At 38.2% G+C, this 10000-nt stretch overlaps 2 protein-coding genes across 6 annotated transcripts in view; one reads left to right on the top strand and one right to left on the bottom strand.

The window, feature by feature from the left end:
- Eno (alpha-enolase) overlaps nt 1-6865 on the top strand; it is a 12193-nt gene extending 5328 nt beyond the window's left edge. The window contains exons 1-6 of one of the 4 annotated variants that reach the window (XM_043037192.2): nt 272-414; nt 4245-4506; nt 4826-4980; nt 5094-5598; nt 5741-5961; nt 6135-6865. In XM_043037192.2, the coding sequence (XP_042893126.1) occupies nt 287-414; nt 4245-4506; nt 4826-4980; nt 5094-5598; nt 5741-5961; nt 6135-6318 (1455 nt within the window). In that variant the 5' untranslated portion in view covers nt 272-286 and the 3' untranslated portion in view covers nt 6319-6865. Of the gene's footprint in view, nt 1-271; nt 563-805; nt 1550-4244; nt 4507-4825; nt 4981-5093; nt 5599-5740; nt 5962-6134 lie in introns of those variants that run through there. The other 3 variants (XM_043037197.2, XM_043037194.2, XM_043037195.2) reach the window with 3 other exon arrangements.
- Nucleotides 6866-7622: 757 nt separating this feature from the next.
- LOC122267177 (man(5)GlcNAc(2)-PP-dolichol translocation protein RFT1) overlaps nt 7623-10000 on the bottom strand; it is a 10006-nt gene continuing 7628 nt past the window's right edge. For both annotated transcript variants that reach the window (XM_043037191.2, XM_086540521.1), the window contains exons 9-12: nt 9815-9954; nt 9262-9390; nt 9033-9153; nt 7623-7904 (exon numbers count right to left, since the gene is read on the bottom strand). In XM_043037191.2, coding sequence (XP_042893125.2) covers nt 7656-7904; nt 9033-9153; nt 9262-9390; nt 9815-9954 — 639 coding nt within the window. In that variant the 3' untranslated portion in view covers nt 7623-7655. The remainder of the gene's footprint in view (nt 7905-9032; nt 9154-9261; nt 9391-9814; nt 9955-10000) is intronic.

Genomic DNA, 10000 nt, shown 5'->3' with positions numbered 1-10000 from the left:
CCACTTTTAAAACATTGGCAGTTTCCATGGCAGTCGCGGTTCGGGAAATTATCCAAATGTCTCTGGATATATAGGCTCAATTCCATGCATCACAAACGATTAGCAAAACCTTAGGGTGCCAAGATATCGCAGCGTGTAGTTACTGAAGTAAAACGAGACGTCTTTTAATGTGCAATGAAGCAAGGCAATGCTGACTGACATTCAAGCAGACGGTTGAAAAAGTACCGTTTCAGTCGAGAAAAATGAGGAAGAGCATGAATGACGGTGCCAAAAGTAGCGTAGTGGCATGGTGCCTGGCGGAGAGGGGCGCGGCCTGTGTCACTTTGCCACGACCTTGCCCACAGGACATAACCCTCAACATTTTCGTCCGCTGTTTCTCCGTTGCCGTGTGAAGGTTGGCGGGGACACGAGAAGGTGAGAAGGCGAGGGATTCCGGCCCTTACGCCAGGGCTCCACAGAGGCCACTACAATTATAGTCCCGGGCCAGAGGGCGCCCCTGCTACGGCTACAAAACCAGTTGACTGCCTCCGCCCGGTGCCAGTCGGAGACGTGAAACTTGCCGGTGAGGACGCAGTGGTTGGAGCTGTGCTTTTGTTAATCGATAACTTTGAGTGGAGTTGTTACTATGCAGTTGACGTTTTATTGTGGGATTGACAGTGAATTGAGTGACGCCCCGAGACCATTTTGTTAGACGTTATTTTAGTAGAGCGAGGGTGGGTTGTGCTACGTGACACCTGTAACGTTGACGGGTAACTCCCCCAGGAGATAACTTTATCATTCTTCCCAAGTATTTCAGAATCCAAACGATTGTAACTTTCATTTGTATCACGTTCAGTCCTTACCAGACAATCCGGTGTCGGTCGAATATCCGCTTTTATTTTATTCGATATCGGATTTCCACTCGAGTTCATGCGGGGAAAATTTTTAACGGAGCTCAAGCTCGGACATTAAACCCACTTGTGAACAGACATCAATTTACACACACATACACACACACATAGAGATCCACCCGGCTCCCTAGGTTCCCACCCGAACCAAACACAATATAGCATGTCCGAGAAAGGAGGCAGAGGCCGAGGAGAGGGAAAACCGAGAGAAGAACACTCGTCTTGGATGAGGCGGGTCACGTGATGCCGGCAAGGTGACCTTGGCCACGAGCAGACGACGTGTGCGAGCCGGCGCTCTAGGGGGACGCGGGGCCGGCAAAAAGGAGCGGGGAAAGGCTTTTTACTCTTTATTATCAGCGTTATTAGGTGTATATTAGAGCCTTGGATATGCCCTAGAGACTATGGAGTATAGTTTTACATACAGCTTTGGTGAATCAAGACCGTTATAAGTTTTAAGTTTGAATACTCTTTCTAGCTTTCTAAATATACGATAAAGCTTTGCAAGTACTTTGGCTGTTTCATATTTTGAGAAGGGTAATTGGCGACAAGGGCTATTTATTGATTTATAGATCATCAGTGAGTTTAATAGGAACACAAGAGGCTTTTTTGAGGCATCAATACCTTTTTTGGGAGAGGAAAATTCCGGACGATATGGCTTCCCGGTTTGTAACCTTCTTTTTATGATTATTATGCGAGGTGAAATTGACGAATTTTCTATGGTTGTTGGTTGATTTTGTGTGTAAGGGCCTTTAATTCTCTCATATGTTAATTTATTTTATATTATATATATAAAATATTTATATTTTATTTTTTATAGTACATATGTTGGAGCTTTGCCAGGCACTTAGCTGTTGCCAAGAGTACAGGGTTTATGTAATTCTTAATGTTTTAAGAATTACGTAATGTAAAATGTATATTGAGTTTTTGGGGTCAAAAGCAGGGTTGCATTTTCATTCCCACTTCTTTCAGTTTGTTGGATAGAAGTAACATTGAGATTGTCATGGCGATATCATTCAGAAATAAATGCTGGTTGTTTGATTAGTCGCAACACAAAATGCTTAATAATTGAAATTGTCTTAATCTCAGGATCAATACCTGGTCTGACATTTATGTGCTTGCATGCTTGATTCTGTAAGTCGCCCTTGACACTGAGTATTTCTTTGAATTTTTATGATTCTGTATCAGAGGTAAGAATAGAAGTAACAATGATACTAAAATATATATATGGTTATGATAATGTTCCATGATATTAGAAAGTAGAACTGAAGAGATGGGGGAAAAAAGGCTAAATTAGAGGTAAATATTAGAAAATTTACTGTAAATATTTCAAGATTATTTTAAAGACCCCAACATAGCCTTTAAACATGCAGCTTTTCTACAATTATAGAAGCTGTCCAAATTCAATCGAAACTAACACTTGCTCTGTGATGGATGGTCTATAATCTAATCTATAGTCCAACATGACAGGGGTGCATTATCAGGTAACCACTGTACTGCTGTTCTTTGTGCTCTGGCAAAGGCCAATAAGCCCTCACCATGTATATCTAGGCAAGAAACGGCTTGGGCTCGTTCCTTAGTTTAGGGAAGGATCTTGGCACCCTTCATAATGTAAATGTGAGATATATCAAGATTAAGTAAAATGCTCAGAAAATGGTACACCTGTTTATGATGTCAATACCTTTACAAGGGAAACCAGGTTCTACATTAATAAAGGTGTATGCTTATATAACTGCATAAAAAGAAAATATGATATTGGGCTTGTTCAATTGTAACTATTTCGGTACTCATTGACATTGACGCAAGATAAAAAAAACCCATGTTTAACCCTTTGGCTGTAATATTTTAAAATAAGTTTATACAGCCTTGTGTTGGTATGATCATATATGGCACGGCCCATCTGCGTCTAGGCCTATTGCTTGCCTTGACAGCAAATGATGCCATCCGTGACCAATGGGTTAAGCAGTGGCTTCTCAAAATTGAAGAGTACAAAAATATACTGTGTATCTCCTCATTTCTGATTTGTCTGATTTCCTTTTAAGATTTAACTTATAATTTTTTTTTTGTATATTTTTATTTGCAAACTTCAATATTGTTATAAAAGTGTTGTGTGCATGTTGCAATGAAAATGATGCAGAAATGACCCATTGCAGAAATGTTGCATTATAAAAAAGAAAAGTAAAGAGATTAAAAGATCAAGCTCTATCCTGCCAGAATGTGTAGTTGAGGTTTGTCAGCTGGTAGTTGGAGGGGGGGGGGGGCTGGCTGGCCGGGGGGGGCTGGCCAAATTGGCATGAGGACAGAGGCATATACGTGGGTGTCTTGTAAACATTTGTCCAAGATTGTTTGTATTTTTAGACGTAATATAATTTTAAAAAACAATAAAGACATCTTAATCGGGAAGGAAATGCATCGAACAATGAAGGAATGACTATATGTGGTTGGTTATTTTGATAGTATGCATAAAAATTGGGTGGTGGTTGAGGTACTTGGTTGATAACTTTTAGTGAGAAGTGGAGGTTTTACTATTTTTGATAAAGTACTTTAAATGGTAGGCATGACCTCTACTCTTGGCCTATATACAGCAGAGGGATCATATAATTATTTTATAGCATATTTTCTTTCTAAGATCATTCACACTTGTAAATAATATGTCATTGTCATGTAAAAGAAATTAGATATTGAAACAAGTTAGCTTTTGATTAGTATAGCACTTGTTCTATTGGGTTACCTGGAGAGTATATCTACCCATGGAATGAATTTCAATTTTATAGGTGTCAGTGGGTATCAGTTTTTTTTTCCACTTATAAAAAGGGGGGGGGGGGAATGTAATACTTGGTAGAAATAATTTGAATGGATAGGTGGTAGGCATTACTAATATGTATTGAGAGGGACACTACAAATATTATAGGATTTAATTATTTCTATATTTAAGAGTCCCAAAGAATACTTAGAAGTGCTCTCAAAGAGGAAGTGGCAGGTGCAAAGTGACGGTGACGTTGCCAAGTAAAGTTGTAGGGTATTGGCACTGTGCCAGTCATGAGCTGATGATGCTATTTTGTCACACATGTAGTGTTTACAACACAGTTCGTTGGTAGGGATTTCCTTTCTAATGAATTGGCTTAAATTGTTGAAGTGAGAATATAACCTAATGGTACTTGGTCTTTATCTATCTAGTTTAAAGTTATTCATGTATATTTGTTGGTTTGGCTAAGGTCCCCAGACTATTAATATCAAAGTGGTGAAGTATTTATACCTTTCAAAACTAGGAAATGATCGTACGTTTAAGTATGGAAATAAAATAGTTTAATGATTTTAAGATAAACTGATGATAATGTCAGGATTTGTTGTCTTTTGCAGATTCCACCAAGCAGCCACCAAGATGTCGATCACCAAGGTTTTCGCTCGTACCATCTTTGACTCCCGTGGTAACCCCACTGTGGAGGTCGACCTCTACACCCACAAGGGCCTCTTCCGCGCTGCCGTTCCCTCCGGAGCATCCACAGGTGTCCATGAGGCCCTGGAGATGCGCGATGGAGACAAGTCAAAGTACCATGGCAAGTCTGTCTTCAATGCCGTCAAGAACGTGAACACCATCATCGCTCCTGAAATTATTAAGAGTGTATGTATTGCAGTTAAAGATTCCCAGAGTTTAGTGTAAATTGTTGAAGTTAAGTTTAGTTAAGTTTCTTGTACTCAGTGGTAGTGGAAGCTTGTGATGTGGTTACACTATACAAGTATGTATTTGCTCATTTCACTGACATGTGTAGAGTTGAGTTGTATATGTTATGTGATACACTAAGAGTATTGGTTTTTGATCTTGTAGTTTGAAAGATTTTGGTGAAACCTATTAATCTGGAAAAATTGTATTGTTTATAATTTTAGACAGGTTGATAATCCTATTCATTGATAAATAATTGAGGAAATTTATCTATTCACAGGGACTGAAGGTCACTCAGCAGAAGGAGTGTGACGACTTCATGCGTAAGTTGGACGGCACTGAGAACAAGAGCCGCCTTGGTGCTAATGCCATCTTGGGCGTCTCCCTGGCCATTTGCAAGGCTGGTGCTGCTGAGCTTGGCATTCCCCTCTACAGGTAAGACTTGCAAGCTCAAAATAATCTTGTCATTTGGATTAGAAGTGAAAACATGATGAAAACTAGACTCCTGTTGAGCAGTTTCTTGTATACTAATGTCTATTTCTTTCCAGACACATTGCTAACCTTGCCAACTACTCTGATGTGATCCTGCCTGTGCCAGCCTTCAATGTCATCAATGGTGGCTCTCATGCTGGCAACAAGCTGGCCATGCAGGAGTTCATGATCCTGCCCACTGGCGCCACCAGCTTCACCGAGGCCATGCGCATGGGCTCTGAGGTCTACCATCACCTGAAGGCTGTCATCAAGGGCCGCTTTGGTCTGGATGCCACTGCCGTTGGTGATGAGGGTGGCTTTGCTCCCAACATCCTTAACAACAAGGATGCTCTCACACTGATTCAAGAATCCATTGAGAAGGCCGGCTACACTGGCAAGATTGAGATCGGCATGGACGTGGCTGCTTCAGAGTTCTACAAGGGCGAGAACATCTACGACTTGGATTTCAAGACTGCCAACAACGATGGCTCTCAGAAGATCACTGGGGACCAACTTAGGGACTTGTACATGGAATTCTGCAACGAGTTCCCCATTGTCTCTATTGAAGATCCCTTCGACCAGGTATATTGCTGTTGCAGTTGGTTCCAAATTAATAGTGATGAAGTTCATAATTTGATAATGGTATACTTTTTTCTCTATTTAATATTATTAATTTGATAATTATTAATGATTTGTACACTTATTAACTGCATCCTTTTCCCAGGACGACTGGGAGAACTGGACCAAGATGACCTCTGCCACCAGCATCCAGATTGTTGGTGATGACTTGACTGTGACCAACCCCAAGCGCATTCAGACAGCTGTTGAAAAGAAGGCTTGCAACTGCCTCCTCCTGAAGGTCAACCAGATTGGCAGCGTGACGGAGTCTATTGATGCTCACCTTCTGGCCAAGAAGAATGGCTGGGGCACTATGGTTTCCCATAGGTGAGTACCTGCTCTTAATGATGTAGAAATTAAACTTGATTATAGTGAAAGCCGAATTATAGGAATATACCAATGGTAATATGACAATCTATTTATTTTGAGACGTTGCTGATTTTTTCCATTTTAAAAGTACAATCTACAACCTATTTCAATACATTTTCTCCCATCTTAAGGTCTGGTGAGACTGAGGACTGCTTCATTGCTGATCTCGTTGTTGGTCTGTGCACCGGCCAGATCAAGACTGGTGCTCCCTGCCGCTCTGAGCGCTTGGCCAAGTACAACCAGATCCTTCGCATTGAGGAGGAGCTCGGAGCCAATGCCAAGTTCGCTGGCAAGAAGTTCAGGCAACCCTGCTAAGTTGTCTTGAAATTCCTAAATGCTGAAAGGCAGTTTGCTTGTCACTGCTTGATGGATACAAGCAATTTGCACTCGGCATTTTTTTTTTTCGTGAAACGCCTCGTATCTCCTGTGGGGGTTATAGGTGTGTAGGTTACGAAAACCTTGCATCTGAAAAGTAATATTTTTTTTACTACTTTCATTTTAATCAAAATGTTATCATTTATTTTTTTTCCTTGCAAAGGGTGAATATCTCTTAATCTTGTATTTAATGAAAATAAGCTCCCAAAATTTTGCCAGCAGAATATATAGAAATATTCCATTTAAGAAGAAGCTTTAAGTTAGGGGTATATTTTGCTTTGGCCGAAACTAAAGCATTGATCCAACAAAATTGCGTGTCTTGTCTGTTAAAAAGAAATATAATCGTCTTGACTAGTCATGTCCTCCTCCTGTCCTAGGTCTTAGAGATCTAAATGTTGTAATGTTCCCAAGTGATATCCAGCTGAAAGAAATGTTCTGTATGATGGTTCATTGTGTATATAAGGAACATTAAAAATAATAAAAGCCATATTTGCCTTTTTCATTCAAAACCTTAAACGCATTTGCAGAATGCTAAACAACTTTTGCTTATGGTGAAAATGTGGTTTTAGGCTAAGATTAATATATAGATATTTTTCCTTTTTATAATCTGTAGACACAAAGATAAATCTAGAGGCTATTATTAGTACAGCTGTCATGTGCCAAAATGTTGGGCATTCTTGTGCATATTTCAAATATATATCAACCCTTACAAGATGTGCCACATCTTTAGATGTTTGTTACTTTCTAGACTTATGATATGACCTGTATTATATGACCTACATTAGCAAAGTGCTACTAATTAATATTTGATGCTTTAGTTACATCATGATTGAATAACTAGCTTGTATTAAAGAAAAAAAAAGTGCAAAAGTGATATGACCCTGCAAAAAATTCTCATAGTAGAAAGGTGAAATGTCTAATATCAAGCACCAAGGGTAGGCAGGCAGCATTTTCAATATCTTCCTTGAAGGATTGAACAGGACATTATAGAAAATTATTAAATGAGAATAATTTCACAATCGGTATGAAGTACTTCATTTTTCAATTTGTTTTTTTTCTACATTTGGACTAAATATTGTAAATAAAGTTTCTTGGTTGTACACAATGATTATCATATTTATATATTAACATTTTAAGTACAGTTTTCATAATCAGCATTCAAATAATTGTTTAAAAAGTTGTCATCTTTCAGATAAATTGAGAAACAAAATATTCAAGGAAAAAAAGAAAAAAAATTGTCTACCAACATTATAAAAACTTTATTTAAAGGAATACATTCACTCGCTCTTCTTTTTATCACAGCTATACAACACGGAATGTATTTTATTAACAACCCATACATGAGAAAATTTATCTCCACTTAGTTGCCTATTTCTGTCTTCAGATCTCGTTAAAAATTTACTTAGGATTCCCAAGATTTTCTCGTATAGGGCCTTCAACTCCCAACGCAAGAAATAGGCGACCACCACTAAACAGACTCCTCCAATCAAGATGTGCATGATGATGCTTCTCGGGTAAACAACAACCTGAAATTAGAAAAGTATTTTAAATATTGGATATTATTTAATTTATATTAATCAGAAAACAAATAATGTTCACGTGGTCAAGAAGCACCTGGCAGCTATGAGGGCCTTGTTATTAATGGGTAACTTTAGCAGAAAAATGACTGGAGAACCCCTTCCCATGGCAAGGGAGGGCACAGAGAATGGTATAGCAAACTTTTAATATCTCTGTTTGTCTGGTTAGTGTAGTGTAGTGTATAAAAAAAAAAAGATATTCTTGGATAAAAAACACTGCACTTCACTATAAATATGAGAAAAAGGAATTCTTATGTGCAAGTCCATGAGTGCATATGCTTGCTTTGGTGAAAAGCAAGTTAAACAATTATACAATCAATAGTGTTAATTGAGTAGGTTATCTGTCATGTCAACAGCTAAGGTCATCACTTATCAGCAAGCGTTTTTTATTTTTTAATTAAAGAAGTTAGAATTGATGCCCTGCTCGAGTTATGAACCCTCTCCTTTGCATTTAAAAGTTGTTTCATGAAAAAGAAATGTAATAATGGCAGTGACTTCACAGTTATCCATTAGTCAAATTGTTTCTTGGATCAAGAACAGTTAGGTGGAAATATCCTGAAAAATATTGTTTGAATCTTGTCACAAATTAACAAATAATCACCTGACCTATTGATCATTTCATGTTTTCCTTAGGAACTTTTCTACTTTTGAATACAGAATGTTTTTTTTTTTTTTAGTAATATTGCAACTGCCACAATCCTTTCTGGCAATTAATTGTGGTATATATATATAAAGATTAGTTCTAAAGAATCATGGTTGAGCTTCTAGTTTAGGGAGCTACCAGTTACATAGTCCCTACAGAAGCAATTCACTGGAAAAAAACAAACAAACAAACAACAACAATATTTAAAATCTTGTAATGTGCACATGTTGAGTGTTTCACAGAGGGTGTTTTTGGGAGCGGTACCAGCGGTTGGAACTCCATACATTGATATGTATGATTTTTATGACTGTATTAGGGATACCTTGCAAAATCTTAAGACAAAATAATAGTAGCAATTGATAGGAAATAATAAGCTTTAATGGTCCAGGCTGACCAAGACAAACTAAAGATCTTGTAAACCATATCTTCCTTACCTCAGATACAGCTGTAACACCTGCAGCCATGAGGAACATGAGAATCAACCTCATGGGTATATATAAACCTGTGAGAGGTTGATGATCACTTCCCCTAAATTGTTTATGGATAAACCACAGGCTGAAAGCAAAGTATTACATCAGTATATCATCATTTGAGGACATTCTTAATATATTGGACACATTTAGCCGTCGCTTGTGATGGAAAGACAAAAATAATGATTCTTACCTGTATATGATTCTTAAACTCATGTTGATGCAATTGGCGTACAGGAAGCCAAGAGCGCTGAATACCTGTGTTAAAACTACAGCCATTCCAATGTATGCAATTGAGAAGCTGACCAGCAGGTAGTTGTATCTGAAATTTAATAGGTGATTAGACTAATATTGTTGACAAAATATTCAGGTTAAAATGTATTTCCATTCATTATGATTATTCTTTTGATGATCATCTCGCAATATCAGTAAACACCACCAAACCTCGTCCATATTGTTTTACAATGTTCTTGCTACCCATGCATTTCCTTCCCAAGTACATGACACACAAATCCCCTCCAAACTTTTCCAGTTCTTTAGTGTCTATTACGGTAAAACTAAAAACTATAAAAAATCCACTGACAACCCATTCATTCCCTACCTAATATATGACATACACAATGCAAAGAGCCTAAATTATTTCCAGATGTTACTTATCTATGACAGTAAAACATAATCTCTCTGTGATCCTACAACCAACCATCCAACCACCCAATATATGACAAGCATTGGCTAAAAACCCAGACCTTTCTAGTTCTTTATCGTTCATGGCAGCAAAAGTGTACGCTTCCGTGATTCCATTGACTGCTAAGAAGACGACAAAGAAGCACTGGGCTCTCATTAGAGGTGTTCCACCACCATCGCTCAGCTGACTGCCACCATACAGCTGTGAAAAGAAGTAATGAGAATGTTGGTAAATAAACCAATATGGT

This window comes from Penaeus japonicus, unplaced genomic scaffold (assembly GCF_977035675.1).
Source record: "Penaeus japonicus unplaced genomic scaffold, GWHDUDI00000001_assembly GWHDUDI00000010, whole genome shotgun sequence".
NCBI lineage: Eukaryota > Metazoa > Arthropoda > Malacostraca > Decapoda > Penaeidae > Penaeus > Penaeus japonicus.
This window is presented reverse-complemented; position numbering and strand designations above follow the sequence as displayed.